The 16690-nt window shown below is 34.7% G+C and overlaps 1 protein-coding gene across 10 annotated transcripts in view; it reads left to right on the top strand.

Moving 5' to 3' along the window:
* Window positions 1–16690, top strand: part of PCMTD1 (protein-L-isoaspartate (D-aspartate) O-methyltransferase domain containing 1) — an 82072-nt gene that overhangs the window by 53320 nt on the left and 12062 nt on the right. For 4 of the 10 annotated variants that reach the window (XR_002724860.2, XM_023184217.2, XM_023184221.2 and 1 more), the window contains 3 exons: window positions 1558–1660; window positions 13624–13795; window positions 15733–15856. The exons of 1 other annotated variant lie outside the window; for it this stretch is intronic. Coding sequence is in view for 7 of the 9 variants with exons in the window: in XM_023184217.2 (XP_023039985.1) it covers window positions 1558–1660; window positions 13624–13795; window positions 15733–15856 (399 nt within the window). In the remaining 2 variants the exon portion in view is untranslated. Of the gene's footprint in view, window positions 1–1557; window positions 1661–7682; window positions 7875–13623; window positions 13796–15732; window positions 15857–16690 lie in introns of those variants that run through there. 5 more of the 10 variants (XM_023184222.2, XR_002724861.2, XM_023184218.1 and 2 more) reach the window with 5 other exon arrangements.

The following is a 16690-nucleotide window of genomic DNA, read 5'->3' as shown; positions in this document are numbered from 1 at the left end:
TTTTTTTTATTTTTTATTTTTTATTTTATTTTTTATTTTTATTATACTTTAAGTTCTAGGGTACATGTGCATAACGTGCAGGTTACATATGTATACATGTGCCATGTTGGTGTGCTGCACCCATCAACTCGTCAGCACCCATCAATTCATCATTTATATCAGGTATAACTCCCCAATGCAATCCCTCCCCCCTCCCCCCTCCCCATGATAGGCCCCAGTGTGTGATGTTCCCCTTCCCGAGTCCAAGTGAGCTCATTGTTCAGTTCCCACCTATGAGTGAGAACATGTGGTGTTTGGTTTTCTGTTCTTGTGATAGTTTGCTAAGAATGATGGTTTCCAGCTGCATCCATGTCCCTACAAAGGACGCAAACTCATCGTTTTTTATGGCTGCATAGTATTCCATGGTGTATATGTGCCACATTTTCTTAATCCAGTCTGTCACTGATGGACATTTGGGTTGATTCCAAGTCTTTGCTATTGTGAATAGTGCCGCAATAAACATACGTGTGCATGTGTCTTTGTAGTAGCATAATTTATAATCCTTTGGGTATATACCCAGTAGTGGGATGGCTGGGTCATATGGTTGATTAAAAGTACCTAATAGTATAAACAATCCAAATATGCACTGTCGTTTTAGACATTTAGTAGAGGGCACATCCAGTTAAGTATTTCCTAAAGATATTGAAAATAATACACCTTCCAGGTCCAATGTTAAAGGAAAAAATGTTGAGTGGAAAACCTGGTTGGCTCAATTTCAGAAGCTGAGAAGGGATTAACTGTAATTTGTGTGTTATATTCTCATGTGGGTCATGGGGCAGGTTAGCATGTATGTACGGTAGCCTTAGGAGATACTGAGTCCTCATATTTTCAGTGTGAGCTGGTACTAGGGTGGGGGAAAAGAGCCAGCCCAAGTACCTCTCTGGGGGCTGAGAACGCTCTCTTCTATTCATTCCCCTTTTTCTGGGAGGTCAGTCCATCCATGGGCATATATAAAGAGAAATCCTAAGTGAGAAGTGTAAAATATGCTGGATCATGAGGGTCAAGTCCAGCATGCTGCCTGATGGCCACATTCTGCTAGGCACTGGGAGCTCCAAAAAGCATGGAATGGGGTGGGAATTTAGCCTCTGCTGTCGGGATAGGGATGCCCCGAGACATTCATGCAGTATCTGTGTCAGCGCATGTTTTTAAGTATGTTGAATTACGAATTTTTTAGCAAATGATAATAGCAAGTAACTTAAACTTCATTTAGAAATATTGTTCTTTTGGAAGCTTTGTCCTGCCAGATAAGCTCCTCTCTTGGGACGGCTCTGTAGGTTTCAACCTTATGCCTGGTAGTATTTTTTGATAGAAAACCCAGGCGAACTGTTTTTTTTCCTTTTTTACATTAAAGCAATGTACATGGATTTCCATTCAACTTTTAAATCTGTGGCTAGGAGGTATTTGCGTATTTCAAGCCATCTTTAAGTACTCCTGTGATGTATAAATGAGCAGAACTTAAAAGAGCTCTGTAAGGGCATATTATTAATATCTTTTATAAAAATGCTGCTACGATTGCAGGTCCTTTTGGAATAAATCATGGGATTGAGCTTCATTCAGATGTGGTGGAATATGCCAAGGAAAAACTGGAGAGCTTCATCAAAAATAGTGATAGCTTTGATAAGTAAGTATTCATATCTATAGTTTTGGTTTGAAATCACTTAATAAATAGATATATGCAACATGACTATTCTTGAACACTGTTATTGATCCTGACTGACTCAATTGAATGCAGCAAAAATCAGTGTACCATAAAATGAGAAAAAGTTAGTATTATTCTGTGCTATAACTTTACCTATATGTAATTCTATAGTAAATTATAAATATAGTAATTTTTTGCTGCTAGCGCTTTATTAGTAATGTTGAATTCATTAAACATTATTCAAGTATCTTTTCTGGAGATACAATGTAATGCTGTGATTGCAGTATTTGTCTGGAACTGGTTTTTTTACCTTTTGGATAGTAATTTAGTAGTTTTGTCCTCTTCAGTTGTAACATAAGAGGTGGTATCTGTCAGTATACAAAGGACTTTAACATATTCAGCTACTTTGTAATACATCCAGAAGAAATGATCATAGAAATACATTGATATGTCTTGTGATAGGATTGTTTGTGAGAAATTGGTTTATAGAACCATTGTTTTAAACTCACAATATAACTCCCCTTAGAAGAAACATTGCACAGGCTTTGGTCCTTGGGCTGGTAGGAAAAGTCCATTTGGTGTGTAATCCTAAAATTCTGCATTGCTATGGAGCAAGGGCACTTAACGCTGAAATCCATGAGCTCTTTGAAATTGTGTAAAATTTGGAGAGCTTTTACATCTTTCATTTCTCTGTGTATCTTATTTTCAAAGAGAAAAAGTGTTAAAAAGGATAGAAAGCACAAGCTTAGAACAGTCACTTTAAAGAATGAAGTTTTAGGCAAAAACTTTGAGAATTTCAACTTGGCTTGTTGGGAGTGGGCCCTCATTTGTCTTCAGCCCTTGGCTATGACCAAAACTTGAGGGAGGGTACTAGATCAGAACTGAGGATTTTTCTCTAGAAACATCTAGATTGAAGGACAGCACCGGAGAGAAGAAGCCAAAAAACCTTGTGAATATATTCAGAGGAATGTTTATTTTCCCCCTCTCCCTTTGCCTTTCCTCCCCATCCTCTTGTACTTTTGTTTCATTCCCCTTTGAAATCCCAGTTTGTATTTACCCTCTGGCAAGTGGCATTTGATTGGTTGAAGAACAGAACCTGCTCCAATGGAGCAAAATCCTCAGTAGTTAACAATGAAGGCAAGATCTTGTGTCTACTTAGGTGTGATTGTAACTGTGTTAAAGATTGCAGGCAGGCAGGCAGGCATGGGGCAGTTGGGAAATGCTCAGGTTTTATTTTTACTGTAATTCAATGGATTTAAGCAAGCCACTTGAATTTTCTGCATTAATTTACTGAACACCATCCTATATCTTATTTATGCTTGTCTTTATAAACAACACGTAATGCACATTTTGATTCATTTTTCAAGGCTTACTGTGTTGGTTCATATCCTATTTCCAAGAAAAGCACGTTTGGCAGAAATAAAAGTTTTTAGTCCAAATTATTTGACAAGAAATTTGGATTCAATTGTAGCATCCTTTTTTGTCTTTATCGTTTCTCTCTGTCTTAAGGATTATAGTAGCATGGTAAGTGCTTAAGATGTAGTCGTGAATGTATTTTTATACAGTCATTAGAACTATAGAATTTTGTTCATTTTATTTAATTGCTATTAAGTATTTGTTTTGATCTCGAAACAATGTACACAAAAGGGCTCTTTGAGTACATTTGAACTTAGAAAATATAAAAGTATTAGTAAAAGCAAATGTTTAAGGTCTATTTTAAGCTCTGTTTTATATTAGTTATTAATAGATTTCACCTATTAATACATGAAGACACATAATTCCATTTTGGGTCATTAATTGAGCAGAACAGACTCAAGGAAGACTCTTGAATCAGTGAAGCAGCTCTGTACAAGTATCTGTGGAGCTCAAGCTTATTGCTGGCAAGAGGGTATAGTCCTGGGAAACAGTAAAATATGTTGTGATTTGAAGCGTTTCTTTGTTGATGTAATTTAAATAATAATCCACAACACAGATAAGTTTGAAACTACTTAAATAAGTATCTCAATTTTTAAAAATTCTTAAAATTGGTGTTTTTTTTTTTTTTTGTAATTGTAAAATACTCAAATTTCCCTGGCTTATATTTCTTTAGTTTTGTCATTACTCTGTTACACAGGTTTGTTATTCATAAAATGATGAATCATAAAATACAGTGATGACTGGTATAAATGTTTCTCTGTAATTTTTTATGGCCTTGTTTTAGTTGTATGTAGTTGTTTCTAAAGTGTTTGTTACAACTTATTTTTGAAACAGATTCTTATATTCATGAACTAGTCTTGAAGAATACAGTTCTGACAATTTTATTATGCTAATCTTCAGTGTACCAAAACGTTCCTGTTATGTGTTTCAGATTATAAAGTAGCTTATATACAAGGAGTAGTAGGTACTAGGAAGATGTTTCATTTTGCATAATGTAATGAGTGGCTGAATTCAGTGTTTTTTTTTGTTGTTGTTGTTCCTTTTGTACAGTTTGGTTTCAGTGACAAATTATAAAAATGATATTTTTCTTACATGTGTTTTGATTATTTTCAATTTGTCTTGATGTTTGTGGATAATATTTAAACTTATTTGCAAGTTTAAAATATTTTACAAACTTGCTGTGCCAAGTGGTTTTAAAATCTCATTTGTAAGCAGTTTTATTTAATTATGGTTCATCAAAATACAGACTTTAGTTAACAAAATATAAGATAACTGAGGAAAATTAATTGCTGTTTATATATTCCTTAGTACCAGATTATCCTTGATTATATGTAATGGAGAGAGAATAAATAGCTGAAACCTGATATTCTTCCAGTTTTTTTTATCCTGTCAGTTTGGATCTTTTTTTAATCAGTCCCCTTTTCAAAAGTATTATCATGTCACTTATGGTTTGAATTGCATTTTTAAAGTTTTCTTTTATGCATATATTTAAGAACATAGTAAACTCTCAAATGCAGTAGAGGGGGAAAATCCATACACTAATCAGCATTAGAATATATAATGTTAGGTGACCTTTTTAAGAACACAAATATAGAGTGGGTGTGGTGGTTCACACCTGTAATCTTAGCACTTTGGGAGGCCAAGGCAGGTGGATTGCTTGAGCCTGGGAGTTTGAGACCAGCCTGGGCAAAGATGGCGAAACCCTGTCTCTACAAAAAAAAAAAAAAAAATTACAAAAATTAGCTGGGTATGGTTGCACATACCTATATTCCCAGCTACTTGGGAGGCTGAGGTGGGAGGATCGCTTGAACATGGGATGCAGAGGTTGCAGTAAGCCAAGATTGCACCACTGCACTCCAGCCTGGGCAACAAGAGACCCTTTCTCAAAATTAAATACAAATATGTTTTTATGTTGTATAAAGCTTGATTCCTGTGTCTTGAAAGTAGTATTCTTTCTTTAGAAATAAGTAAGTACTCTTAAACTTTCTATGTCTTAGTCTTATATCAGCAAATGAAATAATGTGGAGAGGCTACTCTGGATTTACTGTATGGAGGTGGGAGGGAAGGGGGAAGTTTTATGTCTCATGTATTCCTTTGATACATATGGTATTTTTAAATTCACTGAAATTGTCTTATAAAAATGATGTGATTTCAAGGGTCCTGTGAAACATTGGCAAGCTTTTCCCACAAATCCCGATTAGTAAATCTTTTAGGCTTGCTAATCTAAATGGTCTCGGTTGCCACCACCTGACTCTGCCTTTGCAGTATAAAACTGGACACAAATGCCATGAAAATGAACGGACTTGAGGGTATTCCAGTAACACTTTATTTACAAAAGCACTTTGTTTATGAGCTGTTGTCTGGACTTGGCCTGCTGTCCGTAGTTTGCTGACTTCTATTGTACTTTTATACACGCTCTCCTAAACATCTTGTGTTTAGCTAGACAAGTAAAGGCCTTTAGGTATCTGGCTTTTGAGAGGGAAGGAGGATATTGGGAAAGTAAAATTATGAGTCAGTATTTGCTCATGTATGGTTAAAAAAAAATTTCCAGCTTTACTTAGAAGGGTACGTTAAAGGAACCTGAATTATAAACTTTTTACCATGTAAATACTTTGAAAATGAATTGATTATTAGTATAGCGTTTATTTATAGCCACACATATGTAATGCATATATATGTATGTATTTGATTTAGCTCCCTAGAATGCATGCTTTAGAGAGGGCCATTTTCTTGTAAAGCATTAATTAGGCCAATAGATCCTATATTCCTCCCCTTTTAGGTGACTTATAGCTGTGACTTTGAAAGTATGACAGTGTCGGTAGCCCGATGAGTATAATGTAGTTTGAATTATTGGAGATTTTCATTCCATATGAATGGAAGACCATTGTCTCTGTATAGTTTGCCATGTAAATGAGTCATGATATGAGTAATGAAAACAATAATGAGATGACACGAGTAATGAAAACAATAATGAGATGATTAAAAATGATAGCACCTAATATGTGTTGTCTATTCATTAGTGTTAACCATTCTAAATGTTTTATCCACAGTGCTAGAGACAGTATTAATTGGTGTTCACATTTCCCAGATGAGGGTTAGAAAAAGAGGCTATAACCTGAGCCTGGGAGTCTTTTTACTTAGTTCTGTTTGGCTCTTATGATGTAAATGTTGATTTATTCTAATATTTCTTTCCAGCAAGGTACTGCTATCAATGAATTACAGCCTAGCAACTTGGATAGGAAAGTTTCCTAGATAGGAAAGTTGAAGGAGTACTTTTATTTTCATCATTTACTTTTTTCACATTAGAATTAAGGAATGCTGTTAATGTATAATGTATTTAATTCACTATAGCATTTATATTAAAGAGCATACCTTGTTCATTAATGAGACTTGCCTATGGCATAAATTTTTATTGGGGTCAGAGATGGGTGGGAGAGGCAATTCATTACTCAAATTTAGCTGAGGTATAAGTTTTATATGTAGAGTTAGAGTAGACTTTTGTATTTTAGAAGATTTAGTTGATATGGTCATATCTACTATCCTAATTTTATTTTAAATTATATGTTCATTTTTCACATGTGATTTGCATGTGAAAATTAGATGCTTCTATATTCTGTCGTCTTTTATTTACTTCATCTTCATGAGAATTACATTTATTTAAAGGAGTTTTCCTATATATAATTCATTATATATTCAGTATTCAAAATATTTCTCAAATATGTGAACATTTTGGTATTCTAATGTTTAGAAGTAGTTTTATAATAATTGTTAAAGATTATAAATATACTTTAAAGTTATGACAGATATGTAAATACATTTTACAATTATGACAGACATTGAGATGTTGAGAGAGAGAAATCCTTGAAAATAGTCATCAGAACTATCGGTTATATATTTTAACCTCTGTTAGAAATGGCATGGGGAAAAATTTCATGGCTTCAAACACATTTTTAGGAGAAGAAATTGTTGAAATACAATTTCAGCAATAAAAGGCTCTCCTTTGTATGACTTATGTGTCACATTTCCTGTTGCTATGAATTTCTCTGATGCTTTCTTTATTGAACAATAACTGTATTTACTTGCAACACATTGCTTGGAATTATTCTGAATTATTCTGAGATGAGTTTGATTCATTTGAAAGGGAAAACACTTGAAAATGTAAAGTTTAGTTTTTCAAAAAATTGTAATTAAATAGCTTAATTGTTGATTGTTAGAGTCCTTGAATGGTATAAGTGTATTTGGACATCAAGAGTTTAACATTTCCCTTGGTTTTCTTCACAATGGAAAAGTCTGAAGTTTTATTTTGTCTTAATAAAGCAGTCATGGCTCTTAAAACTCGAAATGTGTATTTTGACAAAGTATTTCAAGAAAAAGAAGTTTTTGTGATTCATTTGGCAGGTTGTTTTGGATGAGGTGTGAGAACAAGGTAGGATTCTTTTCCACGTCCTTGAAATTTCTTTACTCCACTGGAATAATTGTCTAAAATTTCAATAACAGCATCCTGTGGCACATGATAAACTAGGTGTGCAAATTGTCGGCCCCACTTCAACAGTGTATTGAAGGGGAATGTTGTTTTTTCTACTCTCAGTCAGCTCCTAGACCTAGACTATCCGTCTAAGAGGGAAGCTACAGGGCAAGGCTAGGTCACCCTGATCTCCTAGCAGCTTATCAAAAGAATTATATGGGCAAGTTGGCAAGGTCCCTGCTGTGAACGAAATCATCTGTCCATCTCAAGATGAAGATATTCCAACCTGCACCTATAAAGAAAACCACTGCTAAGGTAAGTGATTAGAATCCCGGTGTCATTTTGGGCAAGTGTTCATGTTCTAAACCGAGATATTTATGTGCTCTATATTTCTTCATAAATGATTTTCAGGGTACCTTTTATTAAGAGTATGTCAATTACTTTTCCTTATCTGCAAAGAGAGTCTGAGAATATTCATTGGATTTTAGGTTTAAATCAATAAATGATTATAAGCTTAGAATGAATGATTTTGTGGTTATTATACACATTTCAGGACTGTTGATTTTTTTTTTTGTATACATATATTTTTGGTAGCGTAATTTAGGAATATGGGTCATCTCTATCTTGGAAATTTTGTTTTGAACATTTTTTTTCAAAGAATAAAAATGATTGCTACTTTTTATTTTACTTACAAACATAAAATTTTAATGAACTCCTAAATCAAGTATAACAATTAGGGAAGGAACACCACCAACCACTCTTTTGCAAGTAATTATAAACACATATTAAGTATCATTTTAGTAGAATTTTTGCCATTTTTTTCTTCTCAGATTTTGTTTATTGTGTTGTTGATGTAAAAAGGTAGATTTCAGATTTTCTTTCACCATTTTTAACATAATTTATGTGTGTAATTTTATACATAGTATTATTTTGTAATAAACTTGAGAACTTCCGTTGAGTTTATTGTTCAGTCTTAGAGATTATACAGAAATTGTATTTGTAGTTTAAAATAAGTCCTTTACCTCTATAGGTTTATGGAAACTTAGGTAAAATACAGAAGTTAGAAGATAGTCAGAGCCTAAGGAGGAAAAATGTTTATTCTCTACTTTGGAAGAATCAATAGGAGTTGTAATTTACTCTGTTCGATAGCATGGTAGCCACCATCTGTGTCTTGAATCAATCGTCTAGTTATTCACATATATAAATATATATAAATATCAGTAAACATTTACCTGAATTCTTTTTTTCTTTGAGACAGGGTCTTGCTCTGTCACATGGGCTGGAGTGCAGTGGCATGGTCATAACTCACCGTAGTTTCCAGCTTGTGGGCTCAAGCGATCCTCCCACCTTGGCCTTCGGAGTAGCTGGGACTATAGGCGTGTGCTACCACGCCCAACTGATTTTTTAAAAGAAATTTGTGGAGACAGGGTCTTGCCATGTTGCCCAGACTGGTCTGGAACTCCTGGGCTCAAGTGATCCTCCTGCCTTGACCTCTGAAAATGCTGGGATTACAGGAGTGAAGAACCACACCTGGCCTACCTGAAAAATTGTAATCATAGAGTTTTGGAAAAAATATTAACTGAAATTTTGGCCACTCTGTAGCTTGACTGGTATGAATTTGTTTACATGAAATGCCGTATAAAAATAAGTTATGGGCCGGGTGCAGTGGCTCATGCGTGTAATTCCAGCAGTTTGGAAGGCCCAGGCAGGTAGATTGCTGGAGTTCAGGAGTTCAGAACCAGCCTTGGCAACATGATGAAGCCCGATCTTCACTAAAATACAAAAAATTAGCTGATTGTGGTGGTCCACGTGTGTAGTCCCAGCTACTCGGGAGGCTGAGGCACAAGAATTGCTTGAACCTGAGAGGTGGAGGTTGCAGTGAGCTAAGATTGCACCACTGCACTCCAGCCTGGACAACAAAGCAAGACCTCCTCTCAAAATAAAATAGATAGATAAATAAGTCATGATATTAGTATCAGAATACTAAATGTCTAATATTCTGAAAGTGTGCCCACTCAGAAAAACCTAACTTCATCTATAAGTACTTTATTGAAAAGTTAATCCATAATCGCTTTACAGATTGAAAAAAAGTAAGAATATGCAGTTTGAGAGGTTTTTCTTTAACTGATTGTGAAGTTTTATGTATTATGGCTAGAAAAGGTTAAGCCATACTTATAATAATAATCCCTAGATAGGACACTGTCTGGGGAAGACATATTTCTTGTAACCCCTCAGTTGGTAGTGTTGTAGTTTTCTTTGTAGTGTGTTTAGCATATGAGTTCTGTAATATGTTCTGGATTTTTTAGTGCCAACATTTAAAAATATCCTTTTTTGTCCAATTTTATTTATATCTTTCGATTTTTATTTTTAAACTTGGTACATCCCTTTTTGAATATTGTCTTAAATTCAAGGAAACTTTCAAATTTGAGTATTCTGTTAAAGGAAATCAATTTACACATGTTAAATGAAAGTATAAAGACCCCATGTATGTGTTTGCTAGAAGTAGAGTTGCAATTACTAGAAATTTATTAGAGTTTTGATTTTTCTCTGCAGTTATCCTTTGTATTAATAATTTCCCTTAGATAGAAGTAGATATACTTGTTCTGCTTTACATTAGAGGGAAAAACATTCATGTTGTTTACTAGAATAATAAGGTTGGTTGATTTGAGATCTTCAGAAAGGCGCCCCTGGTCCAAGAAAAACCTGCCTTTTAGTTATAGGAGAGTTGATTATTCATTAGAGGCAAGAGTTTATTTTGTTTTTCCTTTTTTGGCATGTTGGGAAAAAAAACTGTATTCTGTAACATGAAGCTACAGTTACTATAATAACCAATTTAACAAAATATAAACCATTATGTTACTACAGAGAAGTACCATAGGTGGCCGGTCGCAGTGGCTTACGCCTGTAATCCCAGCATTTTGGGAGGCTGGAGTGGGAGGATCACTTGAGGCCAGGAGTACAAGACCAGCCTGGGCAACATAGCGAGACTCTGTGTCTGTATTTTAAAAATTAAAACAATTAAAAGAAGTACCATAAGCATATGCTTTTCCTGTAACTTTATTTCTAGAAAAGGTTCTCTTCTACTCCTGAGATTTTTGTGATTAGCATATTTAATTTGTCAAATTTGGGTTCATATTCAACATTGGTAGGTAGAAAAGTTAAACATTTATGTTTCTTTTTTTAATTTAGTTCATTTATTTAATAAATGTATTTTGAGGACTAATAGGTGATGGAGATACAATTAAATTCAGAAGAAATATTCAAAGAGATAGCAGGAAAATACATTTTAAAAATGTTTCAAAGGGAAGATTGTTAAAGTATTAGAAGCAACTCTTTATTAAGTAAAAGGGTAGTTATTTAGTATTTTCATTTTAGGTGACTATTAAAAAGTATGTATATTTTAATATGCAAATATAAAAAGAATTCGATATTTTACATTGTTTAAAAAAGTCTCTGAAAACCCATGTGCATTACAGATTATCTGATCTTGAACTAGCCACATTTTAAGGGTTTACTCCCCACAGTGGTTGGTGGCTTTCATCTTGATAGTGCAGCTCTAGATTGTCCTGTCTCATCTTTCAGATCGCAGCTTGCCATTTCTCAGGGAGCCCTTCTCTAGTCCCCATGCCTGTCAGTTTCCCTTTAGAGCATTTATCACAGATGTACTTTATATTTCAATTAATAGGATTGTTTGATGTTTGTCTCTTCCATTAGATATAAACATGAGTGTCTCCCATTGTATTCTCAGTCATTGCACAAAGCTAGTGCTCAGTGGACAGTATTTGAAGGAAGTGTGCAATTAGTGGTATCGGGTAACTTGCCCAAAGCACACATTTAAATTTAGAATCAAACAGTAAATTATTTCTAACTTATTTTGCTGTGATGAATGTGTATAAAATACTACTAATATGAAAAGTGGTTTTAATTGTAAGTTGTCATTACCTGTAATGGTATTTTCCTTGGCAATAGTTGTGTAAGCTACCACATATTTTTAACTAGTAGGAAACTTTTAAAACTATAAGCGTATTTTTTAGTTGATTTAATGTATCTGATAAAGAGGTTTAATAATTCAAACATTTTTAATTATTTAAATTCCTTAGTCTCATTCTGAAAATTATGAGGTTGAAATAAATTATGATAAAATTAAAGCATTTAAAATGAATTTCTATAAAGTTTTTAGATAGACCTTACTGAAATAGACCAACTTATTTTTAAAGAATGCTTACTGTGATAAGATGATTAAACCATGTGATCTATAGTATCTAATTACTTAAAAGCCAAAAATTATATTTTGACCATATTTTTAAAAATCCAAGATTATGGCATAGTTTTGAGTATAAAGGAGAAATTAAATATGATTCTCTAACATAGGTAAATTCACATTTTGTGTGTGCTATGCAAGTAGAAAGGATGAGATACTATTAAAGAATGGAGTAAGATTTCATTGCAAAGCTGATATTTGAGCTATATCTTGAAGGAATATCAGGCATTAAGGGTAGAAGGAGAGGGGAAGGATATTTTAAGTTAAGGGAACAGCACATACACAGATGCAAGATTTCAAAACACTGTATGATGGTTCCTGTAAGGAATTAGAAGCAAGTAATTCAGTCTGCCTGCAGAGTAGTATGTTCAGGCTGGGGCATAGACAGGAAAGGAGTCTAGTAGAACAACTTGACGGTAGACTCATAAAGATTCCCCACGGAGCACTCCTAGGAGCTTGAACTTACCCTGCACAGTAGAGAGCAAAGGGATAGAAGAGAGACCTGAAAAATGTGATCAGTGAGGTGACAGTTACAGTAAAAGAAATAATGGGGCATGGACTGCCTTAGCGTGGGGGCATGGAGACAATAGTACAGGGATACCCTTGACCCTTCTCATCCCACCTTCTGTCTCCTTCCACCAAAAAGACAAGAAATGAAGGACAGGGCATAGATTTGGGTAAATTTTCTTCTTTAGGCAATAGATGTTTATAATGTGTCTGTGTTTTAGTGACTCTGAATGGAAACTTAATTGTGTAATAAGTCTATTAATTACTAAAGGACAGGATATATTTTACAGAGTAAAAATGATTGTAATTCAGATCAGTGTTATTTTTCACTGCATGCCAAACCTTTTAATGTAAATTATTTCATCCTTAAATAATAGTGTGCTTTTGCTCTATGATCATATATTTATTCAACGTAAAAGTGAAAGGATACGAATTAATTTTAAAAAGATTACCTGTCTTATTAGTGCATTGGGGTTTTAATTACATTTATATTAGAGCCTGTTTTCAGTTTTGTTTTTATCAAAATTTAAGAAATAAAGTAGAAGTCCAAGTAGGATAGTTTGTCAAAGCGTAACTCTGTGTACCATGAACCAACACTGTAACCAGGACCAAGCAGCCCAGATAAAATACCTTTGAAACCATATCTCATGTTACTTAGGGAGATCATCGGGGCCAAAGCAGCAACATGAAAAAACTAGTATTCATTCTGGTCTTTGTCCCAATCAGTAATATTCCTCAGTCAAAATTTATTAGAAACTCTTCCTAACCTTACTGGTTGCAGGGGTGTGTGGTCAGGACACTCGTATCTTTTTTTTGACAGAGCTCTCCCACTTTTACCTTCAGCAAAAATGTCAAACTGAGAGGAATTCTATACAAAGCCTTCTCATTTCTGCTGGCCCCTCACCTTTTTTGGAAAGGAAAATGCAAAGTGAAGCCTTTTCTCATTTATTGATCCTTATGATTCTCATTGTTATCATATGTTATTTTGGGAATGTCACAATATTGAGGTTGTGATGGGATTTTCATTATATTTATTTCTTGGACTTAAGTGAGGTTTCAGTGTGGCCAAAAATGTTAATGTTTTGAAAACACGTCTGTCCTATGTCATTGATAATAAAACAATACATTTGATGAGTGCTAAACTTAATAAATATTATATTTAAATAGTTTATAATCATTTTGGTTTTATAATTAATTTTGGTAACTTCCGTTATTTCAAAGGACTGGATTATGGTAAATTTTTTAGATCTAATGTTTTGCTTAAGTGAATTAAAATATGTTTGTTTTTCAATGCAGATTTGAGTTCTGTGAACCTGCATTTGTTGTCGGTAATTGCCTCCAGATAGCATCTGACAGTCATCAGTATGATCGAATTTATTGTGGAGCTGGAGTCCAGAAAGACCATGAAAACTACATGAAAATATTACTAAAAGTTGGAGGCATATTAGTCATGCCTATAGAGGATCAGGTAACTTCCACTCCTTTTCTTTAGTGGCTTAGGAAGCAAGCACATTTGTTTAAGGTTGAGGAATTTTATTCAGTGAAAGGTACATTGTAACTTTTAAAGAAAAAATATTTTTCACCAGATCTTATTTGTTTAGACAAAACTTGAAACATCTTAATTATTTAAACAAAGGAGATAGAGAAAATCTCTCTCTCTACTATGACTAGAGGTAACTTGGGCTTTCAACTCAGCTCAGCTACTCCCTGTGCCTGGTGTTCAGCAAGCTGCTTCCTTCTTTAATTTGCTTTCCCCAAAGTTGAATGTGATGATCTCTACTAGCTGCTCAGTTTCCCATATTCTTCAGTTCTTTGAACATGTCGAAAGGAAATCCTAGCCAGGCATGGTGGCTCACGCCTGTAATCTCAGCACTTTGGGAGGCTAAGGCAGGCAGATCGCTTGAGCCCTAGAGTTCAAGACAAGTCTGGGCAACATGGCAAAACCCCGTCTCTACAAGCAGATACAAAAATTATCCAGGTGTGGTGATGCACCTGTAGTCTCAGCTACTCAGAAGGCTGAGGTGGGAGGATCACTTGAGCCCGGGAGGTTGAGGCTGCAGTGTGCCATGATCATGCCTCTGCATCCAGCCTGGGGGACAAAGTGAGACCCTGTCTCAGAAAAGAAAAGAAATCCTCTTGTGGTTTGATTTTGAACTACTTAACTTCATTAATAAGTGAACTAAAAAAATCTTCATTAGTACCAAATAGACTCATTTGAAAATATTCTGCAGCTACTTATGAACATTATTAATTTTACTTTTTTAGCCTTGGTTTGGAATTATTAGGTGTAATGTATGAAATACTAATTTACTCAGAAAACGGGTATACCTTTCAAAAGCAAATTACTTTAAAAAGTTATAAAAACACATTTAAAAAGTATCTTTTATGTTTACATTAACTGAAATCTGAAATGTTTAAAATACCTGCAGTTTGTGTAGTAGAGGTAGAGTATCTAAGATGACTGGGACCTAGCATGATAGTTGTGGAGTTTATTTTTGTTGGGATCCCTTAACATCACCATGTGTCATTTACAGCTCAGTGGATCTCACTATCACCATGAACTGTGCTCTGTAGCAAATCATTTGTCAGATATTAAAAAGGGCAGAGTATATCAATATTCATTTTTAAAAGTTCTTGGAAAAATGTTATTAGAATGCTTCCAGGGCTTAGACTCCCAGTTACACATTTTTTTTGTTTTGTTTTCCTTTAGCAATACATTTTCAAATATGTAAAATGTGACTTCCTTATCAATATTTTGTTAAACATTTACTGTAAACTATTTTACAAACATCAAATGTAGCAACGAGCTGCTTTCTGTGATAGAAGTTGAATATACTAATTAAACCTGAACAAGATGTGTATTGAACTAATATTTTTTTCGTGTGACCAGTGATGGGCATTTGCTGAAATGATAAAACTCCTAGTCTCTTTATGATTACATTTAGTTGTGAAATATCAAGTTGGGGGTCGAATTAGAATCTGTATTCCATTAATATCATGGAAGAGCATGAAGTCAACATGTAGTCAAAATACGGTCTTATTAGTATAATGCCTTAACCAAATTACTGAACCTGTCTCAGACATGTATTTTGAAAGGCAATGGCATGTATGGATTGTAATGCTTCTCCTAGACACTGTCAGACCACAAATCTAACGTTGCAGACTCACTTGGCTATATTTGAGTATTCCATTTGCATTAAAATATCTGTATTAACAGCAAATAGTTTCATTCCTTTTATATTTATAGTAAATATTTAAATTGAATTAATTTGGTCACATTTAAATATAAGTGATTGTGTAGCTCTGACTGGCAGTTGTTCCCTTAAAACAGTTTTGACTGTAAGGTGACCACATTGCTGGGATTAAGCTGTTCACTTTCTTTCTTTCTTTTTTTTTTCTAAATAGTTAACACAGATTATGCGAACTGGTCAGAACACTTGGGAAAGTAAAAATATCCTTGCTGTTTCGTTTGCTCCACTTGTGCAACCAAGTAAGAATGATAATGGCAAACCAGATTCTGTGGGACTCCGTAAGTAGCTCTTCACATTTTCTGATTGAATTGTGACTTAACAGTGTTTGGCTTTTATGCTTGGGATTTAAAACTATGTAATTATGAAGAATTAAATACTTATACAGTAAGATATTTGGTGGATTTATTCAACCTTTTTTTTTTTGGAGACAGAGTCTTGTTCTGTTGCCCAGGCTCGAGTGCAGTGGTGCCATGTCGGCTCACTGCAACCTCCACCTCCTGGGTTCAAGTGATTCTTGTGCCTCAGACATCCAAGTAGCTGGGATTACAGGTGTGCGCCACCACGCCTGGCTGATTTTTGTATTTTTAGAAGAGTTGCTGTTTCACCATGTTGGCCAGGCTGGTCTCAAACATCTGACCTCAGGTGGTCTGCCAGCCTCAGCCTCCCAAAGCGCTGAGATTATAGGCATGAGCCACTTCGCTGGGCCTCAGTTTTTTTTTTTTTTTTTTGTAAAGTAAAGCCCTCACCTTATACCAGACACTGTTAGCTACCTTCATGGAAACATAAGAAGGGGCAGGTCAAACCAAAACCAAATTTATTAATTATAGTTTGTGATGTGGTGGCAAGTTACTGGTTGTGGGAAGGGTATCTACTATAGGTATGGTGGTAAGGAAGACCTTTCTGCCAAACCAACATCTAAATTATGACCAGAATGATATAAAAAAAACTTGCCACATCAAGATTTACTGGCAGCATTTTTTCATACAGAGAGACAATAAATACAAAAGGCTTTATCTAGGCTGAAGAGAACTTGGTCATTCCCAGACCAGGCATAAGGTCCAGAGTGGCAGAAGCTCATTGGCTGGCTGTGGAGGATGGATTATCATAGGAAA

This window comes from Piliocolobus tephrosceles, chromosome 7, assembly GCF_002776525.5.
Source record: "Piliocolobus tephrosceles isolate RC106 chromosome 7, ASM277652v3, whole genome shotgun sequence".
NCBI lineage: Eukaryota > Metazoa > Chordata > Mammalia > Primates > Cercopithecidae > Piliocolobus > Piliocolobus tephrosceles.
The sequence above is the reverse complement of the archived record's forward strand: the minus strand, read 5'-3'. Positions and strand labels throughout refer to the sequence as shown.